The sequence below is a fragment of the Gallinula chloropus genome, assembly GCF_964237585.1.
Source record: "Gallinula chloropus genome assembly, chromosome: Z".
NCBI classification, from domain to species: domain Eukaryota; kingdom Metazoa; phylum Chordata; class Aves; order Gruiformes; family Rallidae; genus Gallinula; species Gallinula chloropus.
The window spans coordinates 19,002,288-19,026,949 of NC_140089.1; the positions used below are offsets into that span (position 1 = coordinate 19,002,288).

General features: G+C 43.2%; 1 protein-coding gene across 1 annotated transcript in view; it reads right to left on the bottom strand.

Moving 5' to 3' along the window:
- Nucleotides 1–24,374, bottom strand: part of DGKQ (diacylglycerol kinase theta) — a gene marked incomplete at its 5' end in the record, with an annotated part of 90,962 nt that extends 66,588 nt beyond the window's left edge. The window contains one exon of the mRNA XM_084277955.1: nt 24,170–24,374. Coding sequence (XP_084134081.1) covers nt 24,170–24,374 — 205 coding nt within the window. The remainder of the gene's footprint in view (nt 1–24,169) is intronic.
- Nucleotides 24,375–24,662: the final 288 nt, after the last annotated feature.

Sequence of the window (24,662 nt, forward strand, 5' to 3'; positions counted from 1 at the left end):
GTTCTCTATTTATTCAGACAGCTCAAGTTTCTACACAGTACCACTCAGTTTTTTCTTTGTGGTAACCGAAGCAGCAAAACATGGTCCTGCCTAAAGACAGCATTTCATGGTTCAGCTGAGGAAACATGGCACAGAAAAATATACTAAGAATTCGAGCCAGCAACTCCAGACCAGCAGTAAAATCAAAAAGTAAATAAAGGTTTCCAACAAGAAGTAAAATAGCACGGTGCATGAAAGTTTTAATTGCTTGACTGAGTGCATACAGAGAAAGACAGTACGCAAAATTATTTACTTCCTAAAATTTAAGGGCAAAGAATGAAGCACTTCCAGAGAATCAAATTAAGGAGTATCAGGAGACAAACATCAGTAGATCTGCATTTCCCAGAGACTGTAACATTCTCACATGAAGGATTTTCACACATTTTTCAGGACGTACTCACACACCCCTAGTCTGCTGCTCACATGTCTCAAATGTGGCAGGGAGGATGCACTCTGGCTGCATGTCTTTTTCCTGTCCCACAGAATCCCTCAGGGAGTGAGCTAACTCTTAAGAGTCACCATTCTGGTTTTGTTTTCCCCAAAGAAAGAAAGAAAAAAACAACCAACGGCAGCAAGCCAAACTGAAGCATGAACAGTATTTGGGTGGGGGGACGGGGAAGAGTAGGGCGGAAATCCTAAATTTGTATCAGGAGTCCCAGAGAGACGGTGCAACTAAGCCTGAGTCCTGACAGCCAGGAGAGGCTTATTGTTTTAAGGGATGATCTTTCACCAGTAAAAACAAGTCAGAAGATGCCATGTAAAGTTTCAGGAGATGCAATGCAAAATTTTGAGGGAAAGCACTTAAAGGAAAACGGATAGGATAGGCTATTGTATGTGTGACCAAAGTGGTCCCAGGCACAGCACAGTAAGACAATAAGCAGTACAGCAATACAGCGAGCAGCAAAAGCAAAAAGCAGACACTAATGAGCACTGCACAGTAAGGCAAGCAAGCCCCATGGCATGCACAGGAGTCTGCCCACTGATTGATAAACAGCAGTAACAGCTATAAATTCAAATCTAGCACATTTTAATTAAATCTGTCATTATCTTGAATCCTGCAAGCCCCATGGTGGGTGTCAAAAAGGTAAGCAACTAAGCCCCACGCAGCTGCTCACTGGTTCACTCCTCCACAGTGGGATGAGGGAGTAGAATCAGAAGAGTAAAAGTGAGAAAACTCATGGGTTCAGATAAAGCCAGTTTAAAGAAAAAGCTGCACACAACCAAAGTAAACCAAGTTCATTCCCAACTGCCCATGGGCAGGCAGGAGTTCAGCCATCCCCAGGACAGCAGGGCTCCATCACACCTAATGGTGACTTGGGAACACAAACACCATCACTCCAAATGTTCTCCCTTCCTCCTTTTTCCTCCAGCTTTATGTGTTGAGCATGACATCATATGGTATGGGACATTCCGTTGGTCAGTTTGGGTCAACTGACCTGTCTGTGTCCCTCCCAACTCCTTGTGCACCCCCAGCCCCCTTGCTGGTGAAGTGGTTATGAGAAGCAGAAAAGGCCTTGGCGGTGTCAGCACTGCTCAGCAGTTACAAAAACATCCTGTGTAATCAACACTGTTTTCAGCACAAATCCGAAACACATCCTCATACCAGCTACTATAAAGAAAATTAACTCTTTCCCAGCTAAAACTAGCACAGCACATACAGCAACCCCCAGGGAACGCACAGCCTGCATGTAGCTCTCCAACATACACTTCCAAGGAAACAGAACACATCCCTCTCCTGCCCTCTGATAAAAGCCAGGCATCATTAACTCATGAGCTGTGTGATACTTGCACCTCAATTAACTTGCACCAGTACAACAAGCAGTAATCATGCTGTCCTCCCAACAACTCCCTCCTGCTGCCTCTGCTGCAAGGTGCCATGACCTACAGGTACTGGAGCCATCACCCTTTTCAATGCCACAGGTCATTCATACTGAAGACTGGAAAACAAAGAGCTTCTGTACCTGGAGACAGAAGCAAGTTCCTGCAGCCAAGCACTCTCTCCATGCACACCTTGCACACCCTGAGGCATGGCAGACCCACAAGCAAACTTCAGTAACTCCTAAGAAACAACAGTGTGTTGGCCAACTGCCTGTCACAAAGCCAGCACTGGGAAAATTTCATACCCCTGACATGAAGTGACAACACCATGACTCTTCACTGTCGTCTGGATGACTTGGTAAATAATCATTTCATTTCATTATGTGTTAGTGCTGTAACTCACTCACTTCCATTTTGCTCACCTGCACAAACTGCAAGTCCCAGCAAGTGCCTGCCAAAGTTTATTCTAATCTTTTAACAAAGGTTATAGATTATTGAATGACCTAGTTGACTAAAGGGCTTACTCTTATCTTTAAACAAACCATTAGCTCAGCCAGGAATTGCCTAGTAACTCAGAATTGTTTTCCCAGCTATCAGTGCACAATAAATTTTTCATTTCTGGAAAAATTTAAGTGCACTGCATTAAAGCACATGCTCAGCTCGTTAATGTGAATATAAATAAAACTAAATGAAAAGCAGTAATTCTCTGGGGCATCTTGTTAAATGTAAGACTTGGAAGAAGTCCCTGTCTTGGAGACATTACTGGACTGGATCACTTGATGTATATAGGAGTACCACATAAATGAAAACTCTCTACAATCTTCTACAAAAAGCCCCATAAATTTACACAGATTACATTAAAGGATTACAAGGGGAATTAAAAACAAGAAATCACCTTCTTGAAGATGTAATGCTGCACAAAACCCCTATGGATTCCCTAGCAGCTCAGCTACTGCACAGCCAATATGCACACACAGAATTTGCATGGTAGCACCAAGGTGCTTTTTGTGGCACTCCTCATTCCTTTCCTAACAATGTCTAGCATTCAATTTGCCTTTTTTGACAATTACATACTGGGCACACATTTCACTAGACGCATCATTACAACTCTAACTTAATTTCTTGCTAGAGTCATAAAATCTGACTCAAGGTTCATTAACCTTGTTAATGAAGAGTAAGAGTATTTCTCCCTAATTCATACACATCACCTTACATTCATCAATCCCAGATAATAAAATGTTAGATTAAAATTAATTCCCTTAAAAGATTCTTCTGCAATCCTTAGCAGCTGATGGACTCCCAGCAGTAGTGAACTCTCAGCTCACTACTGGCCTTTGTAGAGGTGGTGGTGGGCTCTTAACAAGACAGTTGAGTAAAACATACGCTAATGAGATATTGCTGCCATAAATACACCTGCAATCTTGCTTGAGTTCATTGCTTCCCTCTATTACCACCCAGGCTTGCAGTCAGCGTGGGTTTCTTCTAGCATTTCACATGAACGCTAATTTTCAGTTCCAGGGGGAAACTTCCATGTGGAGTACCCCCAAATGTATTTTTCCTCTGCTAAGATGCTCAGAAAAACAAGACAAAGATGCTGACGATGGCTAGCAACTGACTCCAACACTGGCCCTGCCTTTGAATGGCCTGAGGAATGTTCTCTACCTTTCCTTGGATACGTGCAAATTGTACAGGACAAAAAAAAAAAAAAAAAGGCTTCTACCAGATTAAATATTAGGCAGCTTTTTTTCAAGAACAGGTGTCTGCAAGTGTTATAAACGATCCCTATCCAAACATGTCATCTTTAAAAGGTTATCTGTAACACAGCAGTGGAGAGACACGGACAAAGTCCTCATCAGGTATCTGAAGGGCAGTTTTACTCCTCTTATCCTGAACTGGAATGTCTCTCTGCACTCACACATCATTTAATCTTCCAAGTTTGAAGTATTAAATTTAAAAACCAAGCACATCTACGAATAGCTTTCTAGACCAGATATAGGTGGTACAAACATCATAGACTCACAAAGGGTTTGGGCTGGAAGGGACCTCAGAGCTGTCTTGTGCCAACCCCGACTTGGGTAGGGACACCCTCCACTAGCCCAGGTTGCCCAGAGCCCCATCCAACCTGGCCTTGAACACTGCCAGGGAGGGCGCAGCCACAGCTTCTCTGGGCAGCCTGTGCCAGGGACTCACCACCCTCACAGGGAAGAATTTCTTCCTTATATCTGAACTAATTCTCCCCTCCTTCAGATTAAGCCTGTCACTCCATACTCTTGGAAACAGCTCCTCCCCAGCCTTCCTTCCTGTAGCCTCTTTAGGTACTGGAAGGCTGCTGTAAGGTCTCCCTGGAGCTTCCTCAAAGCTGAACAACCCCAACCCCCTCACAGCCTGCCTTTACAGGAGAGGTGCTATAGCCCTCAGATCATCTTGGAGGAACCCCAGAGGACAACACAAACAGGTCTATGTCTTGCAGGGGACCCTGCAGCTGGACACCTTACTCCAGGTGTGATCTCACCAGAGCAGAGAAGTGGGGCGGAATCACCTCCCTTGACATGCTGGTCACACTTCTTTCAATGCAGCTAAGGATACAGTTGGGTTTCTGGGCTGTGAGTATGCATTGCTTGGTCATGTTGAGCTTCTCATCCCACCAACACCCCCAAGCCCTTCTCTTACAGGCTGCTTTCAATCCATTCGCCACCTAGCCTGTAGCTGTGCTTGAGATTGCCCATTCTACACTCATTGTAGCAGGCCACCAAATTTGTCAGGCATGATTTGCCCTTAGTGAAGCCGTGTTGGTGGTCACCAATCACCTCCTTATTTTCCATGTGCCTAAGCACCATTTCTAGGAGGATCTGCTCCATGATCTCGCTAGGCACAGAGGTGAGACTAACTTGCTTGTAGTTCCAAGGGGTCTTCCTTTTTTCCCTTGTTTTAGAAGCAGGGGTTATGCTTCCTCTTTTCCAGTCAGTGGGAACTTCACTGGACTGTCATGTCTTTGCTAATCCATTCTCCATTTTATTTGAGAATTCATGCACCAGTTCCCTCATGACCCATGGACTTGTGCACCCTCTGGTTCCTTAGATATTCTGCAGTGGGATGTTCTTAATTGTCCTGGTCCCTGCCTTTGCCTTCTATGACTTGGGCTGTGTGGCTAGAGCACTTGCTGGTTAAAACTGAGGCAAAGTATGTGATTTTTAAAACACACGTGAATACTTCAAATTTTTAAGTCTAAAATACATGTGAGTACATTCAAGTTCATGATAGGAGTAGTAAAATTACAGTTCAGATACCTGATGTTTCTCCATCTACTGCAGAAGCCAAAATTACTTTTGTTCAAGTCAATACACCAGATTATAAATTAGACCTTCCACCACACAGCTTTTATCGAGATGAAAGAACGAATTCGGGGTAAATCATTCCCTCAAAAACATTCCCAGGCTTCCTATAAATTTTAATAATGAGAAAATATATTTAAGAGAAATAGTTATGTTGCTAGCAGTACTGAAAACCAGCCACAAATATTAAAATCTTTGTTCCACACATCACCAACTTGTATCAGGCATCAGCAGTCCAGACTATTTGAGTTCATCTATGCCACATTAAGCCCTTAACACAATGTGTTCTGCAATTAGAGGCATTTCACCTCCCCAAAGTCAGAGCTATTCCTCAGAACGCGAATGATCCTGAGAATTATGAAATGTTCTCCTACTCTAAATGCCTAACCTGAGAATGCTACAAGTTTGACAATTAACAGAAAAGTCTTGACATTTGTCAAAACAAATGACTGCTGAAATTCTCATGTTTTGCTCCTGAGCAGACACCTCCCACGAAAGAAGAGATGACAAGACTCCTGAGCCCAAACAATGAGGGAAGCACTGGGATTTCCATACTTTTCTTCTCAGATCTGCAAACCAAAACTCATTCCAAGCAGAAAGATGGAAGAGTAGCAATAACTCTGCTCAGCTGATGTCAAACATTCAGATATTATAGTTGAGACAGCGTGTTATTTCTGTGCCACATAAGTAGATGGTCAAAACTATTTCTACAGAAATATTCACTACATGGCATGAATCTCAGTCTGTCCCAGAGGTAACTAATGAAAGCAGGCAGGTAACTGGGCAGCAAGCAAGCTGAACAGCTCAACTCGTCTGTCCTCCTGTGTTCCTGACAAGTGCCTGCCAAACCAGCGCCAAAACTCCACCCAGCAGAGACAACCCAGTGTCTCCGCACAGCCAACTCTACGCTCTCCAAAGCCCTTGCAGTTAGGAGCCTGGTGCTTGATATCTAAACTAAACCTCCCTCATTACAACTTATGTCCAGCATTTCTTGTCCTGTGCCCTACAACCATGAAGAACTGTTCATTTTCCTTTCTCTTTGCAGCTAGTTCTGCAGCTCAGGACCTTAATGAGACAAGGTGTTAGTTACTAAAATGAGTCATTTGCCTCTTGCTGACAGCAGAACAGAAGGAACAGCAAAAAAAAAAAAAACCCAAAAACATGTAAGGTGCCAAATCTTAACTAATCTTTCAAGAAGTTATTCCCACCCCTTCCCTCAAAGGAAAAAAAGGTAAGTGCTCAGCAAGTGAAAACACAGCTCTTTTTTTCTTTTTTAAGAGCACTGGCAATCATTTCTGGAGTAAGAGAAAACAACATGTTCTCTTATTGCTCCTGTTATTAAAGAAAAGGATGCAAACATTTGTTCAGTCTAGCCCCTTTCCCTGGGTTACCCTGAAACACAGCAGAACTGCCTGCCTTCTGGTGGATGACCAAACCAAACTGCTTTAGTCCAGGACCTGGAAAGGCATCCACAATTCCCATTTTGTTCACCAGCATTCATAGAGATGTCTTAGCTTCCACCTCAGTTCTGCCAGGGCTCACAGTCACGAAACAGCAGCACTGTTTTATAAAGAGGCTGTTTATGAGCACTTGGGGAAAGATGACAGGTACAGAAGAGCTGAGCGTGGAAAAACACACTTGCTCAAGTTAGTTTAATAAAACATACACCCATGCACACAACAGCAAGGATGCTGAGCACAAGAGGCACAGCTACTGCAGCATATTTAAGAGACAGAAGAAGGAAGGACAACTGACTTTAGGTGGACAGAGCAGAACAAACAAGAAATCTATCAAAGCCAGGGAATAAACCAAAGCTTCAAAGCTGTTATGCAAGACAACAATAACAGTCTCTACTTCCCAAACAATGAATCAGTGGGACTTAAAGAGCATATCAGCACCAAAACAATTCAAGCCAAGTCAGAATAACTCTATCAAAACAAAGTTTTATTTTGGTCAAAACCAAGTAGGTTATTTCCTCACCTTTTCCTGCTCTTTCATGGCATGTGCCTGACATGACAGAAGCCAAAACACAGGTTTAATCTTACAGTACCTCTTCCCTTTAGGGTTTTTTCACTCACTTCTGAAGTTGTTCTCAGTCCTGCAGGCAGGGTGTTTTGTTCAGGACAGCCCTTGTGTTTGCTGGAGATCCACTGATAATTAGAAGACAATAGCTTTAAGGAAGTCCCCACAGGCTAAGTAGCCAATTATTGGGAAAAAAAAATTGCTTCTTTTTATAAATCTCAACACTTAAAAATTATTACATAAAACACACTTTATCATACTGTTTGTGCAGACAGGACCATGCAAGCTGATAGAGGAAATGTTATTTACATGAGTAACTTTAAAGCAACAGTCTCTTCTCACTGGAAGTTTGTGCAACTAAACTTTTACATTTGTTACACAGCCTTAAGCTCCACCAACACAGACACATTGAGATGTTTTTTTTGTTCAGGACCATGACCATAGGCCAGCAGGAAGATGGTGACTATTCACTGAAAGGACTGCTGGATGCAGTATGAGAACCTTGCCAGCTTATTTCCCAATTCATCAGAAACATGCAAAGACCTGTATGCAACATTGGTGTGCTCTCTCAAAGAGCACAACCGAGTCTAAGTTTAGAAGTCTGTTGTGCAATGCTTGCTAAATGTCACCAGGAAAACTGTCACTAGAAGCTTTGGTCTTCCCAGACCATTTCAAACAGCAGCAAGACAGGAATGGAAAAAAAACCAAACCAAAGCTCTGAAAGCTTTAAGTCATCAGGCGTTATAAACACCCTCCTCTCCCACTGCAGTGAAAAATCCTGGGCCAGGCCTTGACTTCGAGTTCAATGAGACTACATTGTGGGCCCTCTTCTTCTGAAAATCCACAAGAAATTAGAAACTGGTTCATGTTTTCCAAATGTTTACTGAACATCCTTACAGAATTCTTGCACTTGCCAGGTCCTTTTCTCTAGGACTCCCCAGTCTTACCAACTACCCAGCCATTCCTGTCTCTGCTTTAAACAGAGATACCAGAATATCCTCTGATAAAAATGCAGTTTCCCCCTGCATAATGTGGATGGAGTTGTACTTTATATTTCCAGAATTGACTATGTGAGACTAAACTCTATTTGTAGGTATAGATACGAAAAATAAATGTTTTTGTAACATCTGAGTTCTGTAATTTCAAGGCAACACAATTGAATACCAATTCATTTGTATTTCAGATATGCTGTTAGGAAATAGCATAGCAACAGGCCAAGTGAAAACAAGACAAGGTACTGAATAACAAACAGCCAAAGGAGTTCAACGATACACTTGAACTATCAACCACAGAAGCACCAATTTAGTTATAGTCGGTTTGATTGAATGGTGGTAGCCTTACAAAGCCCCTAGGCTACACTAAGGGCCTCTCATGAGTAAGGCTGTAAATATTGCAAAGTCTAACAACAAACTCTACCTTGCTTCTCCATCTGCCCTGGTAGCGAGGCCAGTATTGACAAATGAATGAACAAAACTTCACCTGTCTGAAAAGCACCCTCCCCATCCACCCATCTCCTGACTTCACATAGAGCAGGTTTCCTAAATCTTGCTAAACAGCCCCTACACTGTGCACTCAGTTCCACAGGGGCTTCACATTCCAAGGAGCAAGTAACAGCTGACCCAGCAAGCTACCCCACACTAACAAAAGTAGCCATGTCCACTTGGTCCAGCGACATTTCTAGTTTATAACTGTTTCCAGCTGAAACCCTAGACACCTTACCATCTGTGCCTATAAAGAGAAGAGGGGTCCACTCTCCTTCCATGGTGTGCAATAACAATATGGCCTGGCTAAATGCAGGCTTCAGCTGACTGGATGGTTGCATCCAGAGGGTAGTGGCCATCAACTCAATATCTAGATGGCGATCAGTCATGAGCAGAGTCCATCAGGTGTCCATATTCAGACCAGTACTGTTTAATATCACCAGTGATGTGGACAGTGGAATGGAGTGGACTCTCAGCAAGTTAGCAAATGACACCAAGCAGTTCTAGGTGATCCTGCTCTGGCAGGGGGGTTGGACTAGATGATCTCCAATCCCAACCATTCTGTGATTCTGTGGTACAGCGTACAGCAATCAATTGTAGTACCAATGACATTCAATAGGAGGGGTATTTATTAGTTAACATCAGAATTTAAATCATTTGCTATTCTAACACAAAATCAAATCCCCTTGAGTTACACATTGGATTATCCTATCCTATCCTTCTGCAATACCCCCTAAGTGTCTCCTCCTTCCATTAAACTTTGGCACTGGCCACTGTGGTAGCAATTGACACCTGTTGTGCTTTGACCCCCTGCACCCCCACAGCAGAAGAGTCCTCGAAGAGACAGGGCAAGTTTGCCGTTTAATTTCCTCTGACTCCAAGGCAAAAACTATGACAAAAGCCCACTGGTCACAAGACTCCTTTTGGGTCACTGAAATACCCTCCCTTAGGGCAGTCTATACTCACGATGTGTGGAGCCTCTGGGCCAGTGCCAATGGGGTGCTTTTCCCAGTCATTCCCAGTTAAATTCACTTTGGCCTCCAGTAGTGTCAACTGCTGGGATCAGCCTGTTGCTCCATAAATACAGATGGGTTCTGCTTCTTCATGGCTCTGTGGCATCAGGGTACACTGTGCACCAGTGTCCACTACACTCTTGTATGCCCTGGCGTCTGATGTACCAGGTGTGCTGGTTTTGGTTGGGAAAGAGTTAATTTTCTCCATCCTAGCCATTTGGAGGCTACAGTTTGTATTTGTGCTGAAAACAGCATTAATAACACAGGGATGTTTTGCTGCTGCTGAGCAGTGCTTACAGAGCCAAGGCCTCTTCTGTTTCTCACACCACCCCACCTGCAAGTGGGCTGGGGGTGCACAAGCAGTTGGGAGGGGACACAGCCAGGACAGCTGGCCCAAACTGATATCCTGTACCATATGGCATCACACTCAGCATATAAAGCTGGGGGAAGGGGGGACATTTGGAGTAATGGTGTTTGTGTTCCCAAGTCACCATTAGGTGTGACGGAGCCCTGCTGTCCTGGGGATGGCTGAACTCCTGCCTGCCCATGGGCAGTGGGGAATGAACTCCTTGGTTTGCTTAGCTTGCCTGTGTGCCTTTTGCTTTACCTATTAAACTTTTTGTATCTCAGCCCATGAGATTTCTCACTTTCACTCTTCTGATTCTCTCTCTGATACCGACAGTGGAGAAAAAGAGCACACAACTGCATGGAGCTTAGCTGTAAGCTGGGGCAAAACCACGACTCCAGGCCATTACATCCACTTAGTCCAATAAACCCAGCAGTCTTTTTCCTGCACCTGGCTGAAGACAGGGTCCCTCTAGACCTTGTTGTATTTGTTACTCATTTCTTGTAAAAAGTTTTACAAAGAGTAAATTAACTCTCTCCCAGCCAAAAACCAGGACACCAGGGAGACCCTACTGTGACCTTTCTATACTTAAAAGAGTTTATAAGAAAGACAGGGATAAACTTTTTAGCAGGTCCTATTGCAGAAGGACAACAATGGTTTTAAAGTAAAACACAGTAGGTTCAGACTACTGGGATTTTTTATGAGGGTAGTGAAACACTGGAAGAGACTGCCCAGATAGGTGGTAGATGCCCCATCCTTGGAAACATTCAAGGTCAGGCTGGATGGGGCTCTGAGCAATCCGATTAAGTTGAAGAAGACCCTGCTCATTGCAGAAAAGTTGGACCAGATAGCCTTTAAAGGTCCCTTCCAATACAAACTATTCTATGATTCTGCTAAATTTTATGAGAATGGTGACTTCTGCATAGACTTTACCTCCTGTGTCTTGAAACACAGATATACAGACTTCCCACCTGTGAGATTCAGGTGGGCACGAAATTTCAAAGATGCATGATTTTAGCATAGACCAAGTCCTCAACATTGTGGGGACTTTCTTCTTCAGACAGATGGAAGAGTGCCAAACTTACATTCAGATCCAGAAAGCAGCAATACCTTCTCTTTTCTTGATGATTAGGCCAAGGACAGGACAGTGCCCTGGGACAAGGCGGTGGTTTGCTGACGGAGAAACAGCAATCTCTAAGAGGACTAAAACATCAGGAGAAAGCTCATCAACTCGTTTTCTGACAGTTCCCAAAAAAAGACCTTCCATGGGAAGAGGCATCCTACTTACCAATGTGGAATTGCACATGAAGCCTGGAGGGACACACTTTTTGCCCTCTGTCTACCAAGTTCACCTTTCCACTGCATGGTTCTAGCACCGTAATGCACTACTGGGAAGCAACATCCACTCTGCAACAGCCACAGACCTTTGGAATGACTGTGATTCTCCTTCCAGCAAGAAGGAACCACACATTCCCTATCTTAGGGGACTAGCAGTGGTATTCAGTCATGCTGAAGACAGGGATCCTGAAGAGAAATGGTCCTGAATCACAGAAATCTGCCTACTGAGGGGCAAATGAGCAAGGCATTAGCTCTTTTTTGTACAGGCTAGAGGATGAAGGTTACCCACATAAACCAGATGTCAGCTCATTTAACACAGTTGTGTCTTTTTGACAGGTCTTACAGGCTGCAGCCTTTACACAGATAGAAAGGGTCAAGTCAACTTGAAGTCTGACAGAAAAACAACTGATCACCCTCACTGCACCTGCAGTGAAAGGCTACAGCTTCTAACACCCTTTAAAGAAGGGAGATCTTCCAATGACACTCAACTCAATTTCAGCAAGATGCCATGGGTATAAGGATATCAACTACCAGATACCTTGACAGATACACCTCTTGAACCCTGCTTAAACATTGGTCTTTTACCCTGGCTTTGTCTTAAGCTGGACCCTCTTTTGTCTTCTGCTGCAGATTGCCCACGTGATCAGCTCAACCACAGACAAAAGACAGCGGCTAGAGAAGAGTAGCACCAGCTCTGCAGCATCTGCAAATGAAATGGGAATGCAAGGGCAGAGAAACCCACAATAGTTAAAACCAGGAGAGCAACAAGGAAGACCCAGCCAGACCACAGAACCATCCATCCGCTATAGGACATGCACACCAGTGGCATCAACATTAATGACACAGCACTTCACTCCCTGCAGCTGTTGACTACAACAGCTTCTCCAGTTCACTGCTTTCAGGACGATGCTTTCTTTACAAAGAGAAACTCTGTCAATTGTTTAACTTTGTCAATTGTTTATCAGCATGCTCCAACTGACTCCAAGCTACTGGTCAAAACAAAGAGCTATAGATTAGTGTTCAGAACAGAGTAACACAACAAAAAACACAAGGCAGTCTGACCCAGCCCTCAATTTTAAGGAAAATCCACTAAACCAATTAGACATTCACTGAAAGCATCCTTGTAACTAAAACTCCATCATTCTTAGGGTACATACATAAATGCTGCAGCTTTCCAGCCTTCACATACATGGCCTCCTGCGTCACTACCACTGGTTGTCCAATATCACAAATGTGACTTCACACACCACAATGCCAATGTCATGATTCAGTAAACAGTTTCTGAAAAGCCAAGTAGACAACACAGACACCTCCTATAAAAATCAGTCCTGTTAAACCTTCTGCAGTTTTAGACATATTCAAGTCAAAAGTCCTCCCCACTTACAGAAAGGAAATAACAGTTGTACATCTCCAGCTTCAGAAAAGAACAATTTGAGTTACACTTAAATAAAGGGAGCAGATCATAGCAGAATTTAATGCACAGTAGGACTTCATAAGCCATGATGGCATTTTGGCAGAAAATTGTGAGATTTATAAAATTGCATGGAATCCCTCACAATCCTCAAAGATTTGGAGACATAGAATCACAGGACGACAGGGGTTGGAAGGGACCTCTGGAGATCATCTAGTTCAACCTCTGTCAGACCAGGATCACCTAGAGCAGATTGCACAGGACAGCATCCAGGTGAGTTTTGAATCTCTCCAGAGAAGGAGGCTCCACAACCTCTCTGGCAGCCTGTCCCAGTGCTCTGCCACCCTCAGAGTGAAGACATATTTTCTCATATTCAGATGGACCTTCCTGTGTTCCAGTTTGTGCCCATCCCCTCGTCCTGTCACTGGACACCACTGAGAACAGTCTGGCCCCATCCTCCTGACACCCATCCCTCAAGCATTTATAAGCATCAATAAGATCAATGACATTCTTTTCTCTACAGCAACCGCAATACAGCCCTGCACCTATGAGGCATATCACCAGAGACTCATAACATACATACTGCAAGCATTCCTCACACACAGAGCCTCAGTGCATTTGCTGTGGGCTTTGGGGTAGGGGTGACAACCCAAAAATTCCTTCCAAAAGCCCTGTAAGTCTTTGAATGGACCAAGGAAGGAGAGAGAGGCAGCATTTTATGTAAATCCAGCCTCCAATGCTTAGTGATGTAACCAATAAGCAGGAGGGCTGCAATCCCCAGAATGTGCTCTTCCTTCTACCTTGCCTGCCTACCACTGCTCAGTGTAGCTAAAATAGCACCCACCTACCTCCACAGCACGGTAATAATTTAAAATTAACACTGAATACAAGTAAAAGGTAGGCCAAATTATTAACACTTGTAACCCCAAGGTAAGTGTTGTTCCTCTCAATTTGAGTAATCCCAGTGTTATCTAGGGTATCTCAACACTTCCTAGCACAGCGAAAGTGAAGAGGGCGAAAAAAACACCACCACCACCAAAAAATAATCCCTAAGTTACCATAGCAACCTCTACCTCTTGTTCATATAGGGTTTCATTTCCAAGCTGCATCATAGAAGTGTACAAAACTATAGGATTTGAGTGAAAATAGAGCTGGAAAGAAGAGACAAAAAACACTCAAACCACAAAGAAACGGGGTTCTGAGCAAGCTGGGTAAGTACATTCAGTATTTTCTTCATTGTGGTTGCTATGAGGGTATTAGTATGGTCAGGAAACTAAAGCCAAATGATTCATACAGTGGTGAATCAGAGGAAAATAAAACACTCACAAAGCACTATTTCCAGAAAGGCTAGCAAACTGAAGGTGCTAATCTCAGAGTTAGGGTTTATTTTAAATCATCAGTCCTATTTTTATTATAAATCTCAAGTATTTTATAAAGATTTCTGTTATGAAAGAGGAAGGATTTAAACTCCACAGCTCAGGCCTGAGTGACTGATGAGACTCAGGACTATCCTCACCTTGAATTTAAGGAACAGTCTCTTTCACCTGAGGAAGATCATATATGGATTCACAGAAGCTGAACACAACATCTACCTGGAGAGCAGAAGCCTGCAGAGTCCAGTTACACACACCACTTATGAGTACATCAGAACTTCCAAGGTGCAAAAGCTCTGTTCACAAAACAGTAAAATTCAAAATCTCTCTCCAAGAAACTGTAAATCATTCCTAAAGAGGGATCAAATGATATCAAAGTTTTCTTTACTTTGGTTTGTCGTTGCTCAGTTTGTGGTTTTTTTTTTTTTTTAAATCAGACTCACTGCAAGTTCTTGCAGCACTTGCTCTTAATTTATTATGTAGCATAATCAGGTATTAATTTATACACATGAATTATCAATGCATGCTGAAAGGTTCTTAAGGCTTCCCATGAGACTGTATTTAGGAAAAAAAAGAAAGTTATACTGAGTAAAAGTACCAAATAGGTATAATATATCTCCATTATCTTTCCAGACCTAGAAAAAGGAAGGGTAGGTTTATTTTTTAAATAATCTATTTGCTCCTCCTGAAGAAAAAGTGCTTGAATGAAAAATACAATAGCTTCAAGAACCCCAAGGCACTTTCCAGACAGGTGCTATTCTGGAGTAGAGTGAAGGTAAGAGGAACAGAGTAAGAGAGGGCAAAACCAGAACGGACACGATGACACTTAGCTGATTTGAAGGGTATTTTTAACATCCTACTTCAGCCTATTTCTGAAAAGTGGTTCAATTGTGAAGGTTTGATAGCAGCAGGCACTGATAGGAATATGCAGCACTAGTTAACTTTTTCACAAGAAAAACTACAGGCATGGTGCAGAAACCCAACAGGAATCTTTTAACTTGTTTTGGTTTGGGTGTTTTTAAGGTACAGTACATCCAATGGCACCTGTAAAGTTAGCTTTGTGCTGCATTTTGGATTTTAGATGAGAACAATGTTAACAAACTGATGTTTTAGTTGCTGCCAAGCAGTCCAGGACTTTTCAGCTTCTCATGCTGCCCTGCTAACGAGAAGGCTGGGGGCACCCAGGGAGCTGGGAGTGGACACAGACAGGGCAGCTGACCCAAAGTGGCCAAAGGGGCTATTCCACACCATGCTGTCACACTCAGCATAAATGGGGGGCTGGTGGTGGGGAGCACACAGCTCCAGGATACACAGTCCAGCTTCAGGGTGGCTCTGAGCTGTACGATCTGAGTGGTGCAGCTCAGAGACTGCACCATGTGTCACCAGTGTTGTGTATTTTGCTATGAAGTCCTGTTGCTGTTATTCCTCTCTCTCCACTCTCCCAGTAACCTGTCCTTAGCCTTAGCCCAACCCATGAAGTTTGCCTGTCCTACCCCTTTCATTTCCCCTCTCCCCCTCCCTTTTCCCTCTCAGCTGCTGACTGGAGCTAAACCACGACAGTGCATTAACTTGCAGAAGTGTCTTGAGACTTTTAAATTATCTAAATATTTGTGAATATCCAAGAGGTTTGAAATCAGCTTTTCCAGCCCTCTATATCAACACTGTTTTGAAAAAGGTTTAACATGAAGAAGCAGTTTTTCCTAGGTCATGCTACTCAGACTTGAAACAAAGGTGTAGGCTAAGACCTTTCTACAGCAGATACATTCTAAGATTGCTAGTCTGAATCGGTTTCCCCACACAAGTTTCTGTGTGATGATTTACACTCACCCTGGCATCCTAACTAGATTCTGAAGAATACCTTTTATCTCATAAAAGGCATTCTTTTATTCTGAAAGAGAGCATCTATGGTCTCAAACAGGACTAGCCTTTTCACTTTATGTTCAGTTCCTTCCCTCATGCCCTCTCCATGTTTATAGGAATCTTAGCAATTTCCTTGTGGTGTTCTGCCTTCTTTTGAAGCTCCCAACCACGCAACAATTTCAGGACTGAGGAAATATTTTTCTTTAAAGCACTTCAGGAACCGGTTAGTGGAGGACTCCTATGCTCACTGGTTAATAAGGTGTACCTGTTCTTATCTCTGTGCACTGCAGAGAAAGTACTGCAGAAAAAGGACAGACTCATTTCCTGAATTACATCATAACAAACCAAGACCTTAAAATTTCCTTCTGCAGGAGAAAGAAATGCAATGAGGAACAGAGATTTTTTTTTTCCTTTTTTTTTTGGCTACATATTTTTGCAGTGAAACCACAAGCCCCATTTCCTAGCCAGTGCAATCTACCCTGCAGAACAACATACCGCTCCTATTTTAACACCTGAAGTTCAAATCATTCTGTTTCTCACAGGAATACCCATTTAGCAAAATATGAGGAATACACTACATTTAAAACCTCCAGGAAATGAATAAATTTGTTTAAATCTCAGATGACATTATTTTTACATAGGAAGTGTCATGGCATTTATACCATACAAGGGGTATTTAAAAAGAACCCAAGCAGATGAGCAGTATCAGCATATTACATTCATAATCCTAAGCATACTTCCAAATAAATCACTCATCATCATTCTTAAACAGAGAAAAAGTAACAAAAATATAAAACTACAAATACATGTATTCTTCCTATGTATGTGCATATGAATACATATATGCACACACATACTCTCACACCCCCCCATATTCTTCCAGAGCCAAGCGAATAAAAACAGGAAGTTAAATTAGGGGTTGACTGTACTCTAGTGAATAACAAACTTTCACAAGTGAGGGAACAGTAGGCAACAATATAGTTTAAAAGGAAGAATACTATGGTGGCACATTCAGAAAAAAAAAAAAAGAGTAGTACACTTCCACTTAGTTCCTTATCACATTGTGATACCCAACTCTTGGCTTTTGCTGTCTGCTTGGGAGTGTTTTCTAGCAGCCTTCTCTCAAAACTGAAAGGTGTTATTTAAACCAAAAGGGGAAAGGATGAACAGGAGGTGATCAGCTCATATTATTTTGTAATTTTGGTAGGTCTGTAGGCTACACATACATCCTGTTCTTTTCCCAGTGGAGCTGAGGCAAATTAAATAGATGAATATAACTTAGTCACTTCTTCAACAAGAGTTGCAAAAGCAGCTTCATCGAAGTAGCCCAGGAGGAAGACAGTTTGAGCTGATGAAATGCAGCATTAGAAACAACTCTAGAAGAAACTAGAGACCTAACCAAACCCCAAAGGTCATCTGAGGACAGCCTGATTCAAAGAGAATTCAAAGCTGCCAAGTGAGAAGAGAGCTCCAAAATCAGAAAGAGAACCAGGTTTACATGGAATAGTAAGGAGAAAAGCAGCATTATGGACAAGTTGTAAAGAGCATGTCATCAAAGAGGAGAAAGTAGACAAGCAACAGGGACCCTGTCCAGAGAAAACCCACTGGAAACAATGCAACAAAATTCCTTGTCCCTGGACTTGGAATTCAGAGCAAGGCTGAGGAGAGCACAATTGACAGAAACATCCCTTACAAACAGCCACAGAGCAGAATGAAAACTGAAAACCTTGCACAACATCCTCCATAAGCAGGTGACCCTACCTCTAGATCAGCATCTATCCTTGGGTAATAAATGCCCATTGTACCTGACATGTCCCTTATAATAAGGCAATCATCAATGCAAAGTGATTGCTTAATGTTTGAAGGTTTTTTCACATGGAAAACCCCAGGATACTGTCTAACCTACCAGGTATTTTATTGAAAGAAATGTAACATCACTACTTAAAAAATCCTGCTGATGACTAGAAGTGAAGGATGGAGTGATCACAGAGATGTGCACTGCCAATGTACATGCAACATTCTCTTTTAACACAATCTTCTGCACCTGTAAGGAAGAAAAGAACACCACCTCTAGAGAGAGAGGAGGTGTTACCCAAATGTACTGTTTTCCAAAAAGCAAGCAAACCTTCATCACTGTGAAATACACAACAAATGCATGCCAGCATCACAGAAAATAGCAACAGCCAAGTGCTTCTGCACCCATGAAGTACTGAGGTCACTTCTGATTGAAAGTCTGCCCAAGTTTTAAGGAAAACACTGTTAAATGGCTCACTGCAGTGCTTAGAAAATGTTTTATGGTGGAAGCCTTAGAGTTCAACATCCTTTGTTTATCAGAAAGAAACAACTAGTTAGGCATTTATCTCCCACACAACTGCAAGAAAGAATAAAAGGCTTTTTAGACCCTTAGCACAGCACTGAGGTCTGCAGGAAACACCAGATGAAAACTGATTTTTTTTTTTTTTTTGATAAGGGAAGAACCAGAGGGTATTAGCTTAGAAGATAGGTTAGGAACACACAAACCTATCAAATCTAAGCAGTATTAGGTGAAAGATCATCTAGAAAGGAAACCTGCAGAGAACAAGCCACCGCTGCTGCAGACCACAATGGATTGATGAGCACCTTCTTTATCGCTCTTATCATTTATCACCAAGTCAGACTGAGGCAGAAACACAGAAGAAATATGAAAGTGCTCTGCAAAGCTTGGTACTGGATTACTGGCTGTAGCACTTTCTGTGGTAAGTTATTTCCTACATAATTGAGTTTCTGAAGCAAAGTCTGTGATAACACTGCCAACACAAAATACAGCTTCCGGCTACAAAAGCTGTGTGCACCCTCACAGAGCTCCATCCCTTCCTCTGCACCACTGCTGGTGACAACTGTATCCTCCAAAGAAATACTTGAAGGAGGCAGGGAAGAGAAAAAAAGAGAATTCCAATACAAAATGAATTATCCTTTAAATCCAGATCAGTAAGTAAGTTGCATCTTTCAGTGTGTCAGCTAGTCCTCCAAACCTCTTTCCTAACATATGTTTCAGCTTCACCAGATCCGAGCTAAGTTTCTGTGTCAGGGTTTCTTTTGGGGAGGGTTGTTTGGTTTTGTTTTTTCTTCTTTCTTGACAGTCTGTGTGTTTGTTCTCAAGGTGGATTTACAGTCACATGGCTCAATCTAAATTTTAAATGCAGCAAAGCCACATCCACTCAACAACATCTCAACCACAAACTCACGTTGTACCTCAACATCAAAGATCTTACTGTTGCACGGAAAGGCCCCGCCACCGGCAAGGAACCCACCAAAGAACAAAGAAAGCAAGTCCTCAAAATTCAGACTGACTGTGGGACAGAAGCAAGATTTTACTGTGGTTTTACCCTCTTGCACCTTTTTAGTTTAAAATGCACCAAAAGCAAGCCAAGCTTGTCAGAAGAAAGACTTTTTCTTTCCTTTTGAACTGTGAGCGTGAAGACTTTCCAGGGAATCTTGTACATCGTTTCCTTCCTTCAAACCTGAATAGAATGGAACCAACGGGGCCGAGGATGTTCAGGTTACCTGTCCCAAGAACAGAATCAACCAGAAAGGGTGAGAGTTCAAGAGAATTGCACCTCATCCCTTTATTCCCTGCTGCTACTTTCATATCCCTAAAGAGACCCTGCTGATCTAACTCTCAGTCTTAAACTAAACCACACCTTCCCTATTTGACTCCAATTACTTAGAGCAGTCTTCAGATGGAGAAGACTCAATTCAAAACACGTCCAGAATGTACATCCCCAGACCACTGCAGAGATACTGTCTGAATGTTCTCAGGTTCTCCTACACCAGTGAGGTACAACACTGCTTGTCCATGCTCTGGGACATGCCTGTATGAATCACAGCAGCTTTGGGGCTATCTTTAAATCAGAGTTTTATGGCACAAACATAACTACAACTCACTGTTTACATTTTATTCTGGAAAAGCTGCAGGATTGGGAGAAACAGGGATTCCTGCGTCTTGGAATAACTTTGGAGGTTCTCCTTAGAATACAATGCCTAACACCCCTCCACCCCCAAAAACACCAAACCAGAAAACAAGGATGCTATTACCCAAAACACTGACTTTGTGTCTTCTTATCAAGGACCCTGCCTGCTCAAGTGAAGTTTCCCTAGCAGATAAAAAACATACCAAAAAGTCTCTAACAGTAGCTTCCAGTAAATGCTCTAATGAGTACATATAGATATAACCTAAAAATGGCTAAACAGATCTATTAGATTTGCTAACCAACTTGCTTACTACTTAAATCCCTTACCTTTTACCTTGGTTAAGATAAACCAAACTGAGTTCGCATTAGAAAGATTTATAACTGTAAATACTTGTAGTCCCCAAAAATTAAAGTCACAATTCTTCCTGCATATTTTTTTAAGTCTTTTACGGAAAAAAGAAAAAGTATGGTAAAAAGAAATGTATTCATTGGTGGCTAAAGTAAATCTCAAACTCAGAATTAAAAAACCTTCTAGATATTTTTTCATGTATGAATCAGTTACTCTGTGCAGTACCAATGAGAACTGAACTCCCCTTCTCATGCAGATTCCATATATTTAATATTTTAATTTTTAAGGTTCATGCACTTGCACCACTCCTTCCTTACCAAGCCTGAGGAACATTCTCAAAACCGAAATGACTGGGCTTTGGAAAGCAAGGGCAATATAAGACAGTTATTGTTCACGTTACAACACAAACATCACTTTTTCTTTCACACACATGCTTATCAAAGGAAGTGACAGCTACAAAGAGTAAAGTGGCAAGAAAAATAGAGTTATTTACAAAGGGTTTACAGAAAACAAATCTGCAGTGGAAAAAAAAAAAAAGAAAGAAGAAAAATAAACCACAGCTGCAAGCCTGGTTGACTGAGATTACAACAAATGTGCACAAAAGCTGAATACAGTGACATCTTCAGACCAACTAATCCACACAGAAAGACAACTACTTCCCCTGTAAAATTTCACTTGGAAAATACTCTGCCAATCTAGCAAGAGAGCTACAATTCTCCCCAGGAGTGCCTCCTGTCCCATCCGGAGTCCAAAGTGCTGGCAATAATAGTAGTGGCCCGGAACTGGAGAGGGAAGTTACTTTAGAACAGAGGGATTAGATCCAGGACACTTTGTGCCTTGTACAGAGAGCACTGAGCATCTCTTCTACACATTCTTCAGAGTCCACAAGAAGAAAAGGGAAGGACCACTTGTCTTGGCTAGCACTGCCAGAAATGTGTTAAGAATTCATTACGCTTTCTTCTGGTTTTGCTCACACATTGGCATGTGCCAGTAAGCCAAGTAGTTCATTAAGTTTACTGAAAATCTCCACAGACCTGATCATTCACATACAGAAAACTCCATTTTCCAAGGGTCAAAAGCATGATCACAATTCAAACTCAAATACAGGTCATCTAGGCCACACAACTACTCAAAATAATAACAGGTGGGAGCTTTTCTTCTTTTTATTTATTCCCCTCCTTTAACTGATGGAGTTTTATCACCTGCACACTCAGTTCCCTTCAAAGTTTGGAATCTTTCTGTTTTGATCAAGACTAGCTTCAGAGAACGGCAACAGAACCAGCATCAGGACACTGACTATGTTGAACCTGTTGATGTGGAATAAAACCCAGTGCAGATTCACCTAGAAAACAGGCCACTCCACAGCTTCATTTCAAAGTCTGTAGGTGGTTTATCAAAAGGAGTTCAAAGAAAGATGGCATCAGCTCAGCTGCAATTACACCCACAATCCTTGTCTCACTGGGAAGAAGAAAAGGGAGATAGCAATCAGCTACCGAGTTTTTCCAGTCTACTACAAACATTTCCTTCACTAAAAGCTGAGCAGGTTATTTTTTTCTATTATTTATTTTTAATCAGCTCGGCATTCCCAGAGATCACTTTTTAATTGCTTTTCAAAGAACAACGATCAAACTCCATTAGTTAAAGCAAATGTGACAAGGAGGCAATTATTAAATGAAATTTACTTAAAATATCATCCAAGAAATCATATTAGCATTTATTAAATAACTCAGGAAAAAAAAAAATCACCTGTCAAGTTATTCAGCCAGGTGCAAGGGAGTACACAGGGCTGTCATAAGCAGCTACTATCAGCAAATGACCCACCGGGTGTTTTTTAAATTTGTCATTTAGCAGTATGCTTTTGGAAAACACAAACACAACACTGAGAAGAGCTGGTTGAAAACAGTCAAGCAAACAAAAAAACATCAGTTCTTCACTCAAAGGAGCCACTGATCTAGCAGGTGTCACTACAGGGTTTCCCACACACACTCGAGGGAGGGAACTTACAGCTATTGAAGACTAGAAGCAATTTTCTCTCTCTCATTATCCCTCACAAACGACTTGTTCAGGATGGAGGCTTCAGATGTAGGTTTTAAAGAGGTATCTTAACATCAAAAGTAAGAAGTGCCTCATTAGCACACAGTCATTAGACAGCAGTGCTAACAATTCTTACATAAAATTCAGCCTGAAAAGCCAAAGAGAAAAAATAATTCCAGACCACAAACTGTTAGTGTAGTTTTCAAACTAGGAAAAGACCCTAAATTAAAATTACAGGTACTTGCTACCTTCAAGTACAGAGTACTTGTGAACAGGAAAAAAGTGAGGCATTGTGGACAAAAGCCTTTCACGTTTTCTTAGCTGTTAACATACCAAAGTTGCTCAGCTCTTCAAGTAAAAAAACCTGGCACCTAAATACCCGCTTTTATGACCCTAATAATTTGCCTTTTTTTTTTTTTAAAGGCAGCGATATAATAAAAGACCATAAAGTACTAGCTTTGTGCATTTTCACAACTTAGGAAATTCTCACTCAAGTTGGGGGCTTTTTTTCTGGTAGGGAAAAACATGCCTTTCTGCCGCTCAGACAGAACAACACATCTCCCAGCAAAGTTTTAAGCAAATATATACTCATTCTTGCCAGGCTTCTTTTGCACCATGCAGGCACACGACTTCCACCCAGCTTAATCCCACACCCCCTTCACCCACGGCAATGACAAATAGCAGGAGCTATTTCAAGCACTGCAGGGTACCTGCTCTACAACCACAGCCTTGTTTGATAATACCCAATAACAAGGCTCTTGTACTACCCGATTCCTTTGGACATGGTCACGGAGACCCAACCCAAGCTGGTTGGGCTGCATATGCTCAAGAACACATTAAGGTGTTGGTCAGGGGTAGCTTTTGGTTTTGTTTTTAAAGCAGGACGCGGAGAACTCTCTTTTCCCTACAATGTTTGCCTCTGCTAGATCAGAGCAAGCCACCATTTTGTCGCCTCCAGGAACCCCAGCTACTGGTGGGGTTCAGCAAGGAGAACTGCTGATTCCTTCTCCCTTCCCTGGCATCAGCCCAGGCTTATAAGGTCCAAACTCCAAGCAGGTCATGGCTCCTCAACACCATGGGGCATTCTGGCAGTAAAAGCAGTCCCAGCACAGCCCTGCTGCAGGCCACCGATGGCCCCAGCAGGCACCGGTGGGGTGGTCACTGGCTTGCAGCAGACCCACGCTGGGATGGGCGAGGGCAGTGCTGGATCACGGCTAACACCTGCACAGCCACACAGGTGCAGGAAGTGCCGAGCTTCTGATACTGTTGTTCAAGATTTCATTGTTATTTCCATAATTTCCTGAATTTATGATAATTATGAGCGTTATTACAATTTATTATATCGGTTATTAATATGAGAATTTTCAGTAGTGGCACTGTTAGAGTCACTGCCAGAGTTACTCACGGAATTTTTAGCGCTGCTGTTGCTTTTAGACTTTTTTAGGTTTACAATTTCTTCACATCAAAATATCTGTATTAATGTTGTCATTAGAGTTTATCCTTAAAATTTTTAATTATTACCACATCTCTTATTATTACTGCTGTTAGGGCGCTGTTGGCGGAACTAACTATTCTCTTCACCGGAGCGCTACCAGCAGCAAACACCAGCGTTTTTATTGTCTTTTCCCTCCTTTGCCCCCCTCCCCATCTCGCCCCGGACGTGGCGGTCGTTCCCAGCAGGTCCCTCACGCCGGACACCCGCCCCGGCCAGCACGGCGGCGGCGGCCGGCCTGTCCCCCCTGTCTCCCCGGACGGCTGCCCTGCCTCCCGCCCGGCCGCCCACCGCCCTCCTCATCCCCTTACCCTCGCACTGGTAGCCGGCCAGCCCCCAGATGAAGTCGGTGCAGTAGTGGCAGAAGGTGGGCTTGGTGAGGGTCACCCTTCGGAAGCCGTGGCCCGGCAGGCTGCTGCCCCCGGCCGCCGCCACCGCCGCGGCGCGGCCCCGTCCGCCCAGCAGCGGGCTGGAGGCCGGGCTGCCACCGCGCAGCGAACGCGTCCCGTCCGCCATGCCCTCTCCTCGCGGCGCGGCACCGGCCGCCGCTCGCCCTCGCTTCCGCCTGAGGCGGCTGCGGCGGCGGCGGCGGGGGGCGGGCAACGGGGGCGGGCGGGGGCGGTGCCCCGGCAGGGCCCCGCCGGCCGGCGCCGTGCTGCCGCCTGCCGGCCGCGCGTGTCGCGCAGCCCGCGCTGAGGCGAGAGTGGCGGCGTCCGGCCAGCTCCTCTCAAGCCCGCGGCCCTTACTGGGGGCCGAGCCATTCTGTCCCTCTCCAGGCGTTTCTGGTGGCGTTTCGGCCTGTCC